Source organism: Camarhynchus parvulus, chromosome 27, assembly GCF_901933205.1.
Source record: "Camarhynchus parvulus chromosome 27, STF_HiC, whole genome shotgun sequence".
NCBI lineage: Eukaryota > Metazoa > Chordata > Aves > Passeriformes > Thraupidae > Camarhynchus > Camarhynchus parvulus.
This window is the reverse complement of record NC_044597.1, coordinates 5379101-5397525: the sequence shown is the minus strand read 5'-3', so window position 1 is coordinate 5397525 and position 18425 is coordinate 5379101. Positions and strand designations below refer to the sequence as shown.

Sequence of the window (18425 nt, the reverse complement as noted above, 5' to 3'; positions counted from 1 at the left end):
CAGACACGGCACAACAAAGCACCGGGCAATTATTTGGCTCCAGTGGGAGCAGCCGGGCCCGTGGGGGCTGGAGCCAGCTGGGCACCCCCGGGAACCCCCGGGAACCCCGGGCGGCAGCGCCGAGCGGACCCCGGCAGGGTGAGGGACCCCCAAAAGGGGGATGGGGTGGTGGGGGTGACCCCTGCGGGACATGGAGCACACCCCGGAGTGTGGGAAGGGGTTGGGGATCCCCGTCGCTTTTGGGTGCCCCAAATTCTGCGAGGGGCATGGGGACCCCCATCCTGTCAGGGAGCCCCGATCCCCTCCGGGACCCTGAACCCCCCCGAGCACCCCGATTGTTGTGCGGGGTTGGGGACCCCCATCCCAGCCCAGGTTCTGCAGGGACCCCCCGAACCCCGCTGTGCTCCCTTCCCGCAGGGGTTGGGGACCCTCGGGGGCGCCATCGCCCCGGGACCCCCGGATCCCCTCCCTGGGACCCCCGGGTCCCCTCCGTGCCCATCCCGGGACCCCCGGATCCCCTCCCTGAGACCCCCGGGTCCCCTCCGTGCCCATCCCGGGACCCCCGGATCCCCTCCCTGGGACCCCCGGATCCCCTCCCTGGGACCCCCGGGTCCCCTCCGTGCCACATTTAATGGAGGGCGGGGCGAGGGGGATCCCCGGGACTCCCCACCCGCCGGGGGACCCCGTGACGTCATCGGGCTTCAGCTGCCCGGACTCCCCTCTCCGCCAATCGCAAGCGCAGGTCCTGCGCCTCGCGCCTTCCATTGAATCATCAATCTGTCAATCAAATTATTGTGACCAATCACGAGGCGTGTTTTGGGCGGATCACGCCCACGAGGAACTCCGCCCCCTTGAAGGCCTGTCAATCAAACAGCGGATGGCCACAGGCTGGGCTTGCGCCCATTGGCTGTCTATGATGTCAATCAGAGCTCTTCACTACTATTGGTTTTCCGCTGCCGTCCGTCACCTCAGAGCTCCGCGCCCATTGGCGGAGCCATCCCTCCATCACGCGCCTTACTGCTCGGCGCAGCTGCCCATCAACTTTTCCCCCTCCTCGGATTGGCCGCCGCTCCATCATCTCACCGCCCATTGGCCAGATCGCAAAACAGCCGGGCGGCGATTGGCCCAAACCCCCTCTGTGGGCGGGCGCAGCAGGGCGGTGCCCGGCGGAGGAAGATGGCGCCGTGAGCGGGTCGGAGCCGCCGCCGCCCCCGGCCGGTCAGTGCGGGGGGAGCGGGGCCGGGCCGCGGCCGCTGCGGGGCCGCCGGGGCGGGGAGCGGCCCTGAGCCGCCCCGAGCCGCCCTCCCTCAGCGCCCGGCGGGCGGGCGGCGCTTCCGGCAGCGGGGCCCGGTCGGGGGCGGGCCCGGCCTTTGGGACCCGCCTCCCCCGGGACCGCCCGGTGCGGCGGGGGCGGCCCGGGGGGACCGGGGGGAGCTCCGGGGGGCCCTGGGGGTCGCGGCCTCATCCGTGCTCGGGGGTCCCGCCATGCTCGGGGGGTCCCGGGATGCTCGGGGGGTCCCCAAATTTCCTGATGGGATTCATTCCCCTGATGGCGTTCAGGATGATTCCTAAATTTCCTTATGGGGTTCAGGATGGTTCCCAAATTTCCTGATGGGATTCATTCCCCTGGTGGGGTTTGGGGATGATTCCCAAATATTCTTGATGGAGTTCGGGATGGTTCCCAAATTTCCTGATGGGATTCATTCCCCTGATGGGATTCAGGATGATTCCCAAATTTCCTGATGGGATTCATTCCCCTGATGGCGTTCAGGACGGTTCCCAAATTTTCTTGATGGAGTTCGGGATGATTCCTAAATTTCCCTGATGGGGTTCAGGACGGTTCCCAAATTTCCTTGTGGGATTCATTCCCCTGGTGGGGTTCAGGATGATTCCCAAATTTCTCTCGTGAGATTCATTTCCCCAATGGGATTTGGGCTGTTTTTGGGATTCATTTCCTTGGGATTCATTCTTCTGGTGGGGTTCGGGATGGTTCCCGGATTTAGGGGGCTCTGCTTGACCACGAGTGGGAAACACACGGAGGGATCACACCGGGCTTCCCCATTTATTGTCCTGGGAAAGTGGGGTCTCTCCTGGGAAAAGGGGATTTCTGCAGAAAAAGGGGATCTGGCTCCTCCCTGGCCGGCCCGGCCCCGCTCTGATTCGCACTCGGGGCTGTTGAGCCTCAGCTCTGCCCTAAGTTCCGATGGAAGGGAGGGAACGGCCGCACAAAATCCCCGGGAAAACGGGAATGTTTCAGGCTGGGAATGGGAATTTTTGGGGCTGGGAATGGGAATTTTTGGGGCTGGGAACGGGAAAATTTCAGGCTGGAACAGGGAAGTTTTGGGGCTAGAAATGGGAGGATTTCAGGGTGGAAGGAGGAGGATTTCAGGCTGGGAATGGGAAGATTTGGGGCCAGGAATGGGAAGATTTGGGGCCGGGAATGGGAAGGTTTGGGGCTGGGAATGGGAAGATTTGGGGCCGGGAATGGGAAGATTTGGGGCTGGGAAGATTTGGGGCGGGAATGGGAAGATTTGGGGCTGGGAATGGGAAGATTTGGGGCCGGGAATGGGAAGGTTTGGGGCTGGGAATGGGAAGATTTGGGGCCGGGAATGGGAAGATTTGGGGCTGGGAATGGGAAGGTTTGGGGCTGTGAACAAGAAGATTTGGGGCTGGAAATGGGAAGGTTTGGGGCTGGGAATGGGAAGATTTGGGGCCGGGAATGGGAAGGTTTGGGGCTGGGAATGGGAAGGTTTGGGGCTGGGAATGGGAAGATTTGGGGCTGGGAATGGGAAGGTTTGGGGCTGGGAATGGGAAGGTTTGGGGCCGGGACTGGGAAGGTTTGGGGACATTCCGGCTCTCTGGGCACACGCGCTTTGAAGCTGGGCTCTGCCCGTTTCGGGGGCTGCTCCTTGGAGCCAAGGCTGCGCTGGAATTGAGGCAAACGAGGGCAGTGCAGGGATGGCACCAGCCACAGCCCAGCCCCTGGGGAGGGCCGGAGGTGCCGCGTGCACGGGGGTGGGGTGGTTCGGGGGCACCAGGCGCGTGCGGGGCTCCCCGGGGAGCTGATCCCTGCCTGCTCTGTGCCCGCAGCCCGAGGGACAGCGCAGCATGGCTGCCACGGCTGCTGTCAGCCCCAGCGAGTACCTGCAGCCCGCCAGCGGCAGCGCACAGGTGAGCCCAGCCCTGCCCAGGTGTGCCCAGCCCTGTTTGGGGGGAGCCTAGCCCCTGCCCAGGTGAGCCCAGGTGAGCCCAGCCCCTGCCCAGGTGAGCCCAGCCCCTGCCCAGGTGTGCCCAGGTGTGCCCAGCCCCTGCCCAGGTGAGCCCAGCCCCTGCCCAGGTGAGCCCAGCCCCTGCACAGGTGTGCCCAGCCCCGCCCAGGTGTGCCCAGCCCTGTTTGGGGGGAGCCTAGCCCCTGCCCAGGTGAGCCCAGCCCCTGCCCAGGTGAGCCCAGCCCTGCCCAGGTGTGCCCAGCCCTGTTTGGGGGGAGCCTAGCCCCTGCCCAGGTGAGCCCAGGTGAGCCCAGCCCCTGCCCAGGTGTGCCCAGGTGAGCCCAGGTGAGCCCAGCCCCTGCCCAGGTGTGCCCAGGTGTGCCCAGGTGAGCCCAGCCCCTGCACAGGTGTGCCCAGGTGTGCCCAGCCCCTGCCCAGGTGTGCCCAGGTGAGCCCAGCCCCTGCCCAGGTGTGCCCAGCCCCTGCACAGGTGAGCCCAGCCCTGCCCAGGTGAGCCCAGGTGAGCCCAGCCCCTGCACAGGTGTGCCCAGCCCCTGCACAGGTGAGCCCAGCCCCTGCACAGGTGAGCCCAGCCCTGCCCAGGTGAGCCCAGCCCCTGCCCAGGTGAGCCCAGCCCCTGCACAGGTGAGCCCAGCCCTGCCCAGGTGAGCCCAGCCCCTGCCCCAGGTGAGCCCAGCCCCTGCCCAGGTGTGCCCAGCCCTGCACAGGTGTGCCCAGCCCCTGCCCAGGTGAGCCCAGCCCTGCCCAGGTGTGCCCAGCCCCTGCCCAGGTGAGCCCAGCCCCTGCCCAGGTGTGCCCAGCCCTGCCCAGGTGAGCCCAGCCCCTGCCCAGGTGTGCCCAGCCCTGCCCAGGTGTGCCCAGCCCTGCCCAGGTGAGCCCAGCCCCTGCCCAGGTGTGCCCAGCTCTGCCCAGGTTTGCCCAGCCCTGCCCAGGTTGCGTTTTCCACAGGTTTTTACAGCTTTAGGATGGTTTTAAGCTTTAGGATGGTTTTAAACAGGGTTTTAAGCTTTAGGACAGTTTTAAGCTTTGGGATGGTTTTAAGCTTTAGAATGGTTTTAAGGATGGTTTAAGGCTTTAGGATGGTTTTAAACAGGGTTTTAAGCTTTGGGATGGTTTTAAGGACACAAGGATGGGATTTAAAAGGATTTAGGGGCACGGGGATGGGATGTTAGATGTCAGCACTGCTAAAAGCAGTGGGCGCTGGACATGTGCAGGAATTCCCTCACAGAAAACTGGGGATTGGGCTGGGCTGCCCAGAGGGTGCTGGAGTCACCTGGGGGTGCTTCAGGAGAGACTGGCGTGGCCCTCAGCGCCGCGCTGGGGTGACAGAGTGTCCCCAGGTCGGGCAGGAGCTCCGGGAATGCTGTGCAGGGCAGCTCCGCCCCAGGCGGGCGATGGACGGCGCCTCGCCCGGGGCTGTGTCGCCGTGCTGCGGGCGCGGGGCCCTGACTGCCGCGTCTCCGCAGGACTCGCAGCCCTCCCCGCTGGCGCTGCTGGCAGCCACATGCAGCAAGATCGGTCCCCTGCCGTGGAAGCGGCCGCGGCGCCGCCGGCGCCCCCGCAGCCCGCGCCTCGCAAGCTGGTGCCCATCAAACCCGCCCCGCTGCCGCTGGGCTCCGCCAAGAGCGGCATCGGCATCCTGTCCTCCAAGGGGAGCCTCTTCCAGCTCCAGGGCTCCCAGGTGGGCGCCTCCTACCCCCGCGGGCAGCTGGTGTTCGCCATCCAGAACGCGGCCGTGCTCAGCAAAGCCTCGCGCTCCTCCTCCTCCTCCTCGTGCTCCTCCTCGTCCTCCTCGTCCTCCTCCAACATCCAGTACCAGGCGGTGCCGCAGCTGCAGCCCAGCGGGGCTCAGACCATCCAGGTGCAGCCTAACCAGATCCAGATCATCCCAGGCACCAGCCAGGCCATCCTCACGCCCTCCTCCTCCTCCTCCTCCTCGCACAAGCCCGTGCCCATCAAGCCGGCCCCGGCGCAGAAAGCGGCGGCAGCGGGCGGCGTGGTCAAACTGCCCGGGGCCGCCAACGTCGCCCTGAGCCTGCCCCCGGCCCTGGTGAGCCCCGAGGGGGGCGGGCAGCCCCCGCTGCTCACGGACAGCCCTTCCAAAGGCGGCAAAAAGCCCCGGAAAAAGGCGCCGTCCCCCGGGCAGCCCGCGGCCGTGGCCGTGGCCGAGCAGGTGGAGACGGTGCTCATCGAGACCACGGCCGAGAACATCATCCAGGCGGGCAGCAACCTGCTGATCGTGCAGAGCCCGGGCTCGGGGCAGCCCGCCGTGGTGCAGCAGGTGCAGGTGGTGCAGCCCAAGCAGGAGCCGCAGGTGGTGCAGATCCCGCAGCAGGCGCTGCGCGTGGTGCAGGCGGCCTCGGCCACGCTGCCCACCGTGCCCCAGAAATCCTCCCACAACTTCCAGATCCAGGCGGCCGAGCCCGTCCCCACCCAGGTACGGCCTCCTGGGGACCTCCTCCCTGCTCTTCCCCTCTGGTTCTACCCTGGGTTTAGGAGCTGGGGGAGTTTTGTGAGATATTCCCAGTTTGGAGGATGGCTTGGGCGTTGCTGAGTGGATTCTCTGCAGGTTGGGAGAGCAGCCATGCCCTCTGCAGGGATTTAGGAACTGCTGTTCCTCTCTGATCTCACCCAGAGTTTAGGAACTGGGGGATTTGTGAGATATTCCCAGTTTGGAGTCTGGTTTGGGCGTTGCTGAGTGGAGTTGGGAGTGCAGCCATGCCCTCTGCAGGGATTTAGGAGCTCCAGCTGTTTTATAGATGCTGTTTCAGTGTCCCTGAAGGCTCCCCAGTGCCACAGCAGGGGCTGGGGTGAGCCAGCCCGCTGGGAGCTCCTGGGTCACACAGTGAGGGGGGAGAGGTTGGTGTCTTTGTGTCGCCTTGGCCGAAATCCAGGAGCTTTCTCCAGGGGTCCCACAGAGGCCCATTCCCCTCCCAGTGAGGGTGGGGAGGAGCTGGGCTGCATTTATCAGAAAAACTGTGGCTTCCCCGTGCCTGGAAGTGTCCGAGCCCAGCTCCAGCAGAAGGCAATCGAAACACAACAACCTCCAAAGCCCCCCCAGCCCAAACCATTGCAGCATTCCCGAGCTGCGCGGGCGGATCCCATTCCCCACACCCCGCCCGCCTTCCCTCCTGCCCCCAGGTTTACTTCAAGACCCCGTCTGGGGAGCTGCAGACGGTGCTGCTGCAGGAGGCCTCGTCCATCCCGCTGCCGGCGGGCGCGTCCTGCGGCAGCCCCGGTACCGGCCCCGGCCCCGCCCGCAGGCCGGCCCCGCGCAAGGAGCGGCCGCTGCCCAAGATCGCCCCGGCCGGCGGCATCCTGAGCCTGAGCGCGGCACAGCTGGCAGCAGCTGCACAGGCCATGCAGACCATCAACATCAACGGCGTGCAGGTGCAGGGCGTGCCCGTCACCATCACCAGCAGCGCAGGTGGGTGGCACCAGGGGCAAGGATGGGGACATGGGGATGGATGGGGACATGGGGCAGGGTGTGCCCGTCACCATCACCAACAGCACAGGTGGGTGGCACTGCTGGCATGGATGGGGACATGGGGGATGGGACAGGCAGGGCGACACCAACACGTGGCACTGCTGGCAGCACTGGGGACATGGGGACATGGGGATGGGACAGGGGCAGGGCGTGCCCGTCACCATCACCAACAGCACAGGTGGGTGGCACTGCTGGCAGCACTGGGGACATGGGGCATGGGCCAGGGGGTGGGCAGCTCCCTGAGCTCCCCCAGGATGGGTTATCCCTGGATCAGATCAGATTAAATCAGATCCCTTCCTGAGGGGACAGGGACAGTGGGCAGCTCCCTGAGCTTCCAGAGCAGCGAGGGCTCTCCCAGGCTCCCAAACCCAGGAGAGGCACATTCACACACCCAGCTCCATTTTTCCAGCTCCACTTTCAGGAATCAGCATTCCAGGAGTAACCCCTCACTCAGGGATCACCTGAACCCCTCACTCAGGGATCACCTGAACCCCTCACTCAGGGATCATTCCAGCAGTGAACCCCTCACTCAGGGATCACCGTGACCCCTCACTCAGGGATCACCTGAACCCCTCACTCAGGGATCATTCCAGGAGTGACCCCTCGCTCAGGGATCACCTGACCCCCTCACTCAGGGATCATTCCAGCAGTGACCCCTCACTCAGGGATCATTCCAGGAGTGACCCCTCACTCAGGGATCACCTGACCCCCTCACTCAGGGATCACCTGACCCCCTCGCTCAGGGATCATTCCAGCAGTGACCCCTCGCTCAGGATCTCCCCAAACCCCAGACCAGCCGGGCACGGCCCCGCTGCTCCCCGTGCCGGGAGTGTCACGTCCCTGCAGCCGCCGTGTCCCCGCTGCAGGGCCAAACCCGTGTGCAGAGCCGAGGGGAGGTTTATCCCTGCGGGGAGCTCTGTCTGCTGGCTGGGCTGAGCCCAGCCCTGCTGCCTGCCTGCTCGGTGCGCCAGCCCTGGCTCTGCTGCTCCTGGCCAGGCGTCAGCAGAAATCCCGGCCCCTCTCCCACTCTGCCGTCCTGCCGGGACTGCCGCTGTGGGGGGCACTGGATTTAATTAGCTGTTCCAATTAACGCGGAGGGGACTGGCGGGACCTGCTGCCCCCAGGCCGGGCCAGGGCTCAGCTCATCCCAGCGCTGCCGTCCCTCGCTTGGCGCTTCCCTGCCTGCTCTCCCTCCGTGCTGCTCTGCTCCCGCTGCCAGTCCCCCTTGTTCTTCCCCTCCTCCTCCTCCTCCTGCTCCTGCTCCTGGTGCTGCCGGGGGAGCAGCAGTCCCAGCCCCAGCCCCGATGCCGACCCCAGCCCCGCTTGCTGACGCTGACCCCTGTTCTTCTTTCCAGCCCCTGTCGCGGCTGCCCGGGACGCCCGAGCCTGGAGCGGCCCTTAGGCTGCGGGGTAAGTCCCGTTTTTTTGCTCAATATATTGCACGTTTTTTCAAAGTTTCTTTTTTGTTCCCTCTTTGAGCCCTTTTTTTATTCCGCGCCCCCCGAAAAGGGTCGAAAAACAACTTTTTTGAAAACTTTGAAAAACCGCACAGTATATTCAGGAAAAAGGGGACTTACCAGCGGAGGCACGTGGCAAAAGGGGCTGTGCTGCATGTGGGGGTGACTTCGGGGTGTTCCCTGCTCCGGAGGGCGCAGATGGATCCTGAGTGCCCCTTTTCCCCTTTCCCCAGGCCAGCAGCAGCTGACGGTGCAGAACGTGTCCGGCAACAACGTGACCATCAGCGGGCTGAGCCCCACGCAGATCCAGCTGCAGATGGAGCAGGCGCTGTCCGGGGACATGCAGCCCGGCGAGAAGAGGAGGAGGATGGCCTGCACCTGCCCCAACTGCAAGGACGGCGACAAGCGGTGGGTGCTGATGGTGGGAAGGGCTCGTCCCGCCGGGAGCCGCCTGTCCCGGGTTAGAGCCGGAGTGGCTCATCCTGCTTGGATCCGCCTGTCCCGGGTTAGAGCCGCGGCTCATCCTGCTTGGATCCGCCTGTCCCGGGTTAGAGCCGGAGCGGTTCATCCCTCTGGATCCGCCTCTCCCGGGCTATCTCAGAGCGCTTTATCCCTCCGGATCTGCCTCTCCCGGGCTAACTCAGAGCGGTTCATCCCACTTGGAACCATCTCTCCCGGGTTTGGCTCATCCCACTTGGATCCCCCTCTCCCGGGTTAGACCCAGAGTGGTTCATCCCTCCGGATCTGCCTGTCCCGGGTCTAACCCGGCGCGATTCATCCCTCTAGATCTGTCTCTCCTGGGCTAACCTGGAGTGGTTCATACCCCTGGCTCCACCTGTCCCGGGCTAACCCAGAGCAGCTCATCCCCCAGCCCCGCCTGTCCCGGGTCTAACCCGGGCGTGTCTCATCCCCCAGCCCCGCCTGTCCCGGCTGACGCCGCCTCTCCTCTCGTGTCCCGTCCCTGCAGGCCGGGCGATGGCGGCAAGAAGAAGCACATCTGCCACATCCCCGAGTGCGGGCGCACGTTCCGCAAGACGTCGCTGCTGCGGGCGCACGTGCGGCTGCACACGGGCGAGAGGCCCTTCGTGTGCAACTGGGTGTTCTGCGGCAAGCGCTTCGCCCGACGAGCGGCACCGGCACGCCAAGACGCCATTCACGCACCCCCAACCCTCCCGGGGGGGGGGGGGATCCTAACGTTCTTCAGATTGCATAGATAGGGTCTGAGCACCCCCCCCTACATCCGGGGCTGGCCAAACGGGGCAGCATCCCTAACGGGGCTGGGGTATCCCTGTTCACAGGGCAGCACCCCCACACAGATCTGCACATCCTGGGGAGCCTGGGGCGCAGCATCCCTAACGGGGCTGGGGTATCCCTGGATATCCCTCATTCTCAGGGCAGAGCCCCAGTAGGGCTGGGGTATCCCTGGAGCGTCTCTATTCCCAAAGCAGAACCCCCAAAAGGGCTGGGATATCCCTGCGGGTCCCCGTTCCCAAAGCAGCACCCCCAATGGGTTAACCCCATGGGATATCCCTGCAGGGTCCCTGTTCCCAGGGCAGCACCCCTCATGGGGCTGGGATATCCCTGCAGGGTCCCTGTTCCCAAAGCAGAACCCCCAATGGGATATCCCTGCAGGGTCCCCGTTCCCAGGGCAGCACCCCCAAACCCATCGGGGACATCCCAGGCTGTCCCCCGTTCCCAGGGCAGAGCCCCCAGTGGGGCTGGGGGACCCCCGGTGTCACCCACCGCCCCTTTGGGAGCACTGGGGTGACCTGGGCTGGTTCTCCCGGGGCTCTGGGGGGCTCTGGAGGATTCTGGGGGTCTCTGGTGACGGGGGTGTCATGGGAAGGGCTGGGGACATCAAGGGCACGTGTCCTGGGGGTGTCACTGCCACCTGGGGAGCCACTGGGATGACCTGGGCAGGTTCTCCCGGGGCTCTGGAGGATTCTGGGCGGTCTCTGGTGGCAGGGGCTAACGGGGCCGTACCCTGGGGTGACCCCGGTGTCCCCTGTCCCCGCAGGTGACAAACGCTTCGAGTGCGCGCAGTGCCAGAAACGCTTCATGCGCTCCGACCACCTGACCAAGCACTACAAAACCCACCTGGTCACCAAGAACCTGTAGGGCGGGGGCAGCCCCCGCACCCCCACCCCGCACCCGGCCCCGCAGCCGGGGCCGCCCACGGCACTCCAGGCAGGGACCCCGGGCGCCGAGCACCCCGAAAACGGGGCCGGGGGTGTCCCTGGGAGCCCCGGGCTCAGGGGGTCACCCGGAGTTCTGCCTGTGACCCCACAGCTCTAGAGGTGACCCCAAAGCCCCCCGAGACCCCACAGGTTTAGGGGGTGACCCCAAAGCCCCCCCCGAGACCCCACAGGTTTAGGGGGTGACCCCAAAACCCCCCCCGAGATCCCACAGGTTTAGGGGGTCACCCAGAGTTCCTTCTGTGACCCAGAGCCCCCCCTGTGACCCCACAGGCTCATGGGGTGACCCCAAAACGCCCCCTGAGACCCCACAGGTTTAGGGGGTGACCCCAAGCCCCCTTGTACCCCAGAGCCCCCTCTATGACCCAGAGCCTCCCCTGTGACCCCACAGGTTTAGGGGGTGACCCAGAGCCCCCCATCAGTGACCCCACAGGCTCAGGGGTCCCCCATTGCCCCATCCCCAGCCCCATGGGGTCCCCCATTGCCCCCCCAGCCCCATGGGGTGCCCCATTGCCCCATCCCCAGCCCCATGGGGCGCCCCATTGCCCCCGTTTCCCCGCAGGGAGTGGGGCAGGCGCAGCCCCAGAGGCTCCAGAGCACATTCCTACTTTATATTTAAAGTCTATAAATAGCTATAAATATCTCTATCCCCTTTGGGACATCCCCGTTTTCTATGGGATCGTTGCCTTACACTCCCCGTGCCCGCCCCCCGTGCATCATGAGTGCTTTTTTAATCTATTTAATCCCCTGCCTTCTCTCCCAAACCTCCAGCTTTCCCCCTCATGGCCAATTCCTCTCTCCCAGGTTTTATTCCCAAGCAACGTTGGCAATTCCCTTTTTTTTTTAATTTTGTTTGCAGTTTTGGGACTCCATCCCTTTTTTTTTCCCTTTTCCTTCCTTTTTTTCCTCTTCTTTCCCCCTTTTCCCTTCCTTATTTTCTTATTTTTCCCCTTTCCCCCCCTTTTTCCCTTCCTTATTTTTTCCCTTTTTCCTTCCTTATTCTTTATTTTCCCCTTTTTTTCTTCCTTATTTTTTATTTTCACCCCCTTTTTCCTTCCTTTTGTTTTCTTTTCTGCTTTTATCCTTCCTTTTCTTTTCTATTCTCCCATTTTTCCTTCCTTTTTTTTTATTTCCCCCTTTTCCCTTCCTTATTTCTTATTTTCCCCTTTTCCCTTCCTTACTTTTTATTTTTCCCCTTTTCCTTTCTTTTTTTTTCCATTTTCCCCTTTTCCCTTCCTTATTTTTCCCCCTTTTCTCTTCCTTATTTTTTTTTCCTTTTTCCTCCCTTATTTTTCTTTTTCCCCTTTTCCCTTCCTTATTTTTTTATTTTCTCCTTTTCCCTTCCTTATTTTTTATTTTCCCCTTTTCCTTTCCTTATTATTTTTTCCTTTTCCCTTCCTTATTTTTTCTTTTTCCCCCCTTTTCCCTTCCTTATTTTTTCCCCCTTTTCTCTTCCTTATTATTTTTCCCTTTTCCCTTATTTTTTATTTTGCCCCCCTTTTCCTTTCGTTATTTTTATTCCCCCCCCTTTTCCCCTCCCTTTTTATGATTTTTTCCCCTTTTCCCTCCCTTTTTGTTTCCTTGCCCCTTTCCGGCGTGGCCCCGTGTACAGTGTACATTGTATCATAGATTCTATGGCTTCGGAGCTTTTAAATTAAACACAAATTCCGTTTCTTGGGTTTGGGTTTGTGGGGTTTGGGGCGTTTATGGGGTTTGGGGGAATTGATGGGGTTTGGGGGAATTGGGGAATTGATGGCGATTGGTGGAGTTAGTGGGATTTGGGGAAATGGATGGGATTTTGGGGAATTTATGGAATTGGGGGAATGGATGGGATTTGGCAGATTTGGGGGAGTTAGTGGGGTTTCGGGAATGGATGGGATTTTGGGGAATTTATGGGATTTGGGGGAATGGACGGGGTTTGGGGAATGGATGGGAAATGGAGGAATTGTAGCAGGAAATGGTTCAGCTCCTGCTGTGAGCTGCTGGGTCAGGAGCGGGGCATTGTCCCCAAATCCCTGTCCCCAAATCCCCGTCCCCAAATCCCAGCAGCCCAAACACCCCATACCCACGTCCCTGTGCTCGATGTCCCCAAATCCCCGTCCCCACCATGTCCCAGCCCCTTGCCCGCCCCTCCCGAGGCCCAAATGTCCCAAGTCCCCAAATTGCTGTCCCTGTGTGTCCCCGCTGTCCCCGTGTCCCTCTCCCGCAGTCGTTGCCCCTTTAAGAGCCCCCGCGCCGCTCTATGCCCAGCCACTACTTCCGGGTCTTTTGTCCCCGCCCCTTCCACCTCCTCCAATGGGCAGCCAGCTCCTATAGAGGCGCGCGCGCTCTGCCTCCTCCTATTGGCTGCGCTGTGGGAGGCGTGGCCGCGTTTAGCCACGCCTCCAGCGAGGTGGGGGCTCGGCGCGGCCGCGATGGAGCTGGAGCAGCTGCGGAAAAGCTACCGGGGGGACAGCGAGGTGGGACCGGGACCGGGGGGACACCGGGGGGACAGCGAGGTGGGACCGGGACCGGGGGACAGCGGGGGGGGACACCGGGGGGACACCGAGGTGGGACCGGGACCGGGGGGACACCGGGGGGACACCGGGGGGACAGCGAGGTGGGACCGGGACCGGGGGGACACCGGGGGGACACCGAGGGTGGGACCGGGACCGGGGGGACACCGGGGGGACACCGGGGTGGGACCGGGGGACAGCGGGGGGACAGCGGGGGGACCGGGAGGAGCCCCCAGTGCCCGCAGAGCCCCCCGGGCAGGGTGACCGCCCACGCTGCCGCTTCCAGCGCGTCCCCGAGGCTCGGGGACGCCCCGCAGCCAGGGTGGCACCCCCAGGATGTCCCCGAGCCCTGCGGTGTCCCCACCTTCCCCCTGCCCCCCGGTGCCCCCCGGTGTCCCCCGGTGTCCCCAGGCGTTCGAGGAGTGCCACCTGGTGTCCCTGGAGCCCCTGGAGCAGTTCCGGGCCTGGCTGCAGGACGCGCTGCAGTGCCCGGACATCGCCGAGCCCAACGCCATGTGCCTGGCCACCTGCTCCAGGTGACACCGGGGACACCGGGGACAGGGGTGGGACAGGGGACACAGAGGTGACACAGAGGTGACACACAGAGGTGACACAGGGGTGACACACACAGGTGACACAAGGTGACACACACAGGTGACACACAGAGGTGACACAGGTGACACACAGGAGGTGACACACAGGTGACACAGGTGACACACAGATGATACACACAGGTGACACACAGAGGTGACACAGGTGACACACAGGTGACACACAGGTGACACACAGGGTGACACAGGTGACACACAGGTGACACAGGTGACACACAGGGTGACACGGGTTCCCCAGGTGACACAGGTGACACACACCGCAGGTGACACACAGGAGGTGCGGGGCGGGACACACAGGGGTGACACAGGTTCACCAACTGTGACACAGGAAGGGCACAGCTGGTGAGGGGACACACGACACAGGTGACACAGACACGGACACACAGGACACACAGACACACACACACTGACACACAGGTACACACACGGACACGGACACACAGGACAGACACACACACAGGGACACAGGTGACACACACACACGGACACGGACACACACAGGACACACAGGACACACACAGGACACGGACACACAGACACAGAACACACACGGACACGGACACACAGACACAGGAACACACACGGACACGGACACACGGACACCGGGACACACGGACACAGACACGGACACGGACACCACGGACACACGCGAACACAGACTGGGGCACACGGACACACGGACACACAGACACACGGACACACACACACGGACACACGGACACACGGACACACAGGACACACGGACACGGGACACGGACACACGGACACACGGACACACGGACACGGACACACGGACACACGGACACACGGACACACGGACACACACAGACACACGGACACACACACGGACACGGACACACGGACACAGACACGGACACACGGACACGGACACACGGACACACGGACACACGGACACACGGACACACGGACACACGGACACACGGACACACGGACACGGACACACGGACACACGGACACACGGACACACGGACACGGACACACACACGGACACAGACACACACACACACACACACACACACGGACACACGGACACACGGACACGACACGGACACGGACACACGGACACACGGACACGGACACACGGACACGGACACACGGACACACGGACACGGACACACGGACACACGGACACACGGACACAGACACGGACACACGGACACACGGACACGGACACGGACACACACGGACACACGGACACACGGACACAGACACACAGACATGGACACACGGACACACGGACACACGGACACACGGACACACGGACACACAGACACAGACACACGGACGGACACGGACACACGGACACACGGACACACGGACACACGGACACGGACACACAGACACACGGACACACGGACACACGGACACACGGACACACGGACACGGACACACGGACACACGCGGACACACAGACACACGGACACGGACACACAGACATGGACACACGGACACACGGACACACAGACACGGACACATGGACACACGGACACACGGACACGCGGACACGCGGACACGCGGACACACGGACACACAGACACACGGAGATCAATCCCGAGAAACCCCAATAAACCGATCCCAATAAATAAATCCCAATAAATAAATCCTGATAAATCCCGATAAATAAATCCTGATAAATCCTAATGAATAAATTCTGATAAATAAATTCAGATAAATGCCAATAAATAAATCCCAATAAATAAATGCCAATAAATCCCGACAAATAAATCCTGATAAATCCTAATGAATAAATTCTGATAAATAAATTCAGATAAATGCCAATAAATAAACGCCAATAAATAAACCCCAGTAAATAAATGCCAATAATAAACCCCGATCACGGCGGAGCTCGGCCCCGGTGCTGCCTCAGCTCCCTCCTGTTCCCGCAGGACTCCAATCCCTTCGCCTCCCTCGTCTTCTACTGGGAGCCGCTCTGCCGCCAGGTGCGGGGGGAATTGGGGCTGGGGGCACCCCCGGTGGGCACCGCGGGCACACGGGGCGGGGTGGCTGCGCTTTTTGGGCAAAGTCACGGAATGAGGGGGTTCTGTGCTCGGGAGCGCCTTTGGCACCACTGGCCCAAGCCCAGGGCATGGTTCCCCGGGTGACACGGTTCCTGTGGGTTTGGGGGGAAAAGTCAGGGATGGAGCTCAGGCCTTTGGCACCACTGGCCCAAGCCCAGGGCATGGTGGTCCCCGCAGGGATGCGATCCCAGCGGTTTTTGGGTGGAAAAGTCAGGGAATGAGGCGATTCCATGCTCGGGTGTGGTGGCCCCAGGTGAGGGCTCAGGGCTGTCCCCAGGTGAGGGTTGAGGGTCGAGGTCTCGGTGCCGTCCCCAGGTGCGCATCGAGGGCTCGGTGCGGCGCCTGCCCGAGGAGGAATCCGAGCGCTACTTCCAGTCCCGGCCCCGGGGCAGCCAGATCGGGGCCCTGGTCAGCCGGCAGAGCTCGGTCATCCCCGACCGAGAGGTGAGCCCGGGCCGGGACCGGCTCCTGAGCCCTTGGGGATCGGCTGTGGGACCCCCGAGCCCTTTGGGATCCCCTCACTCCCCATTCCCTTCATTCCCTGTGGGATCCCCTTTCCCTTTGGGATTGGCTGTGGGATCCTCTCACTCCCCTGTTCCCTTTGGGATCCCCGTTCCCTGTGGGATCCCCTCACTCCCGGTTCCCTGTGGGATCCCCTCACTCCCCGTTGTTCCCCTCACTCCCCGTTGTTCCCCTCGCTCCCCGCAGTACCTGCGGAAGAAGAACGCGGAGCTGGAGGAGCTGTACCGGGACAAGGCGGTGCCCAGGCCGGACTATTGGTGAGACCGGGGGGCTGAGCCCCCCTGAGCCCCCCAAATTCCCCCCGGGCCGCCCCGAGCGCGGGTGTCCCTTGCAGGGGCGCGTACGTGGTGGAGCCGGAGCTGGTGGAGTTCTGGCAGGGCCAATCGAACCGGCTGCACGACCGCATCGTGTTCCGGCGCCTGCGGGACCGCGCGGCGCCGCTCGGGGCCATGACCCGCCGCGGCCACGGCGACTGGGTCTACGAGCGCCTGTCGCCCTGAGCCGGCCCGGAACGGCCCCGGAACGGCCCCGGAACGGCCCCGGGAACGGCCCCGGGAACTGCCCCGGGAACGGCCCCGGAACGGCCCGGAAGGCCCCGGGCCCCGGAGCGGCCCGGAACGGCCCCGAGCGGCCCCGGAACGGCCCCGGAACGGCCCCGGAACGGCCCGGAACGGCCCCGGAGCGGCCGGAGGAGCGGCCCCGGAACGGCCCCGGGAACGGCCCCGGAACGGCCCCGGAACGGCCCCGGAACGGCCCCGGGAACGGCCCCGGAACGGCCCCGGGAACGCCCCGGAGCGGCCCGGGAACGGCCCCGGGAACGGCCCCGGAACGGCCCCGGGAACGGCCCCGGAGCGGCCCCGGAGCGGCCCCGGGAACGGCCCAGCGCCCGGGACGGCCCCGGACGGCCCCGGAACGGCCCGGAGGCCCCGAACGGCCCCGGGAACGGCCCCGGAACTGCCGGCCCCGGAACGGCCCGGAACGCCCCGAACGGCCCGGGGCGGCCCGGAACGGCCCCGGGACGGCCCCGGGAACGGCCCCGAGCCCCCGGAACGGCCCCGGGAACGGCCCCGGAACGGCCCCCGGAACGGCCCCGGGAATGTCCCCAGGAATGTCCCCAGGAATGTCCCCAGGTGTCGCAGCCGCCCCGCCCTGTCCCTCGCTGTGTGCTGGGGAAGGGCCGGAGCTGCCCTCACCCCGTCTGCAGCCGCTCCCGGTGGTTAATTAATCGTGTTAATGATCGTGCGGGGTCCAGCTGTGACCCCAGTGACTCCCCTGTCCCTGTCCGTGTCCGTGTCCCTGTCCCTGTCCCTGTGCCTGTCCCTGTCCCTGTCCCTCGCTGTGTGCTGGGGATGCCTTCGGAGCTGCCCTCACCCTGTCTGCAACCATTCCAGTGGTTAATTAATCGTGTTAATGACCGTGCAGGGTCCAGCTGTGACCCCAGTGACTCCCCTGTCCCTGTCCCTGTCGCTGTCCCTGTGCCACCACTGCCACCTCTCTCTCCATGCTTTGGCTGGAATCGCGGCATGTGCTCAATTACTGCTGTTGTTTAATTAACTGAAATCGTGCGTGGCCTGTCCCAGGGCCGTGAGACCCCAACCCTCGGCCCGTCCCCTCCTCCAGCTGCCGGAAAACAATAAATCGGGATTTATGTGGAGGCGCGGAGCCTTTGGGTTGGTACCGGGTTAATGTTTAGCCAGGCAGGGCCGGGCTGTCCCGGGACAGCCGGGGCTCGGAGCTGCCGCCAATCCCGGGCCTGGACCCGGTCCGGAACGGGACCAGTCCCAAAAACCGGCCCCGGTTCCGTGTTTGCTGTCCCGGAGCGGGACCAGTCCCAAAAACCGGCCCCGGTTCCGTGTTTGCTGTCCCGGAACGGGACCAGTCCCAAAACCGGCCCCAGTTCCGTGTTTGCTGTCCCGGAGCGGGACCAGCCCCAAAACCGCCCCGGTTCCGTGTTTGCTGTCCCGGAGCGGGACCGTGCCTGGCCCGGTGCACGCAGGGCCGGTGGCCACAGCGCTGTCACCCCCTTGGTGCCACTGTCGCAGCCCCTGATGGCTCCGGACCGTCCCGGCTGTGGGGTCCCTTGGGAAGGACGGGAGGGGACAGCGCGGGTGTCGCAGGGAAGGACAGGAGGGGACAGGGCGGTGTGGCAGGGAAGGACAGCAGGGACAGCGCGGTGTGGCAGGGAAGGACAGCAGGGACAGCGCGGTGTGGCAGGGAAGGACAGCAGGGACAGCGGTTGTCGCAGGGAAGGACAGCAGGACGCGCGGTGTGGCAGGGAGGGCCAGCAGGCAGCGGTGTCCCAGGGACAGGAGGGCAGCGGGGCAGGAGGGACGGGTGTCAGGGGGGCCCGGTGTCCGACGCAGGGCAGCCGGGGGTGCGAGCGGAAGGG

The 18425-nt window shown here is 63.8% G+C and overlaps 2 protein-coding genes across 2 annotated transcripts; both read left to right on the top strand.

Moving 5' to 3' along the window:
* The first annotated feature begins 1138 nt into the window (after window positions 1-1138).
* Window positions 1139-11313, top strand: SP2 (Sp2 transcription factor). Its single transcript, XM_030966068.1, is given in 10 exon segments — window positions 1139-1218; window positions 3091-3171; window positions 4697-4748; window positions 4751-5667; window positions 6372-6657; window positions 8408-8582; window positions 9142-9294; window positions 9296-9322; window positions 9982-9998; window positions 10192-11313. Coding segments are annotated over 9 exon segments (1791 nt in total). The 5' UTR covers window positions 1139-1218; window positions 3091-3108; the 3' UTR covers window positions 10293-11313.
* Window positions 11314-12611: 1298 nt separating this feature from the next.
* Window positions 12612-16607, top strand: PNPO (pyridoxamine 5'-phosphate oxidase). Its single transcript, XM_030966053.1, has 6 exons — window positions 12612-12828; window positions 13276-13400; window positions 15383-15436; window positions 15830-15958; window positions 16223-16293; window positions 16371-16607. Exons 1-6 carry the CDS (start codon window positions 12612-12614, stop codon window positions 16534-16536), a joined length of 762 nt encoding a protein of 253 aa, XP_030821913.1. The 3' UTR covers window positions 16537-16607.
* The last annotated feature ends 1818 nt before the right edge of the window (window positions 16608-18425 follow it).

Bases quoted from the DNA above. Each gene is read 5' to 3' on its own strand.
- PNPO (XM_030966053.1), top strand. From the start codon at position 12,612: ATGCCCAGCCACTACTTCCGGGTCTTTTGTCCCCGCCCCTTCCACCTC. The intron at 12,829-13,275 runs GTGGGACCGGGA...CGGTGTCCCCAG, and splicing joins GCTACCGGGGGGACAGCGAG to GCGTTCGAGGAGTGCCACCT. The intron at 13,401-15,382 runs GTGACACCGGGG...CTGTTCCCGCAG, and splicing joins TGCCTGGCCACCTGCTCCAG to GACTCCAATCCCTTCGCCTC.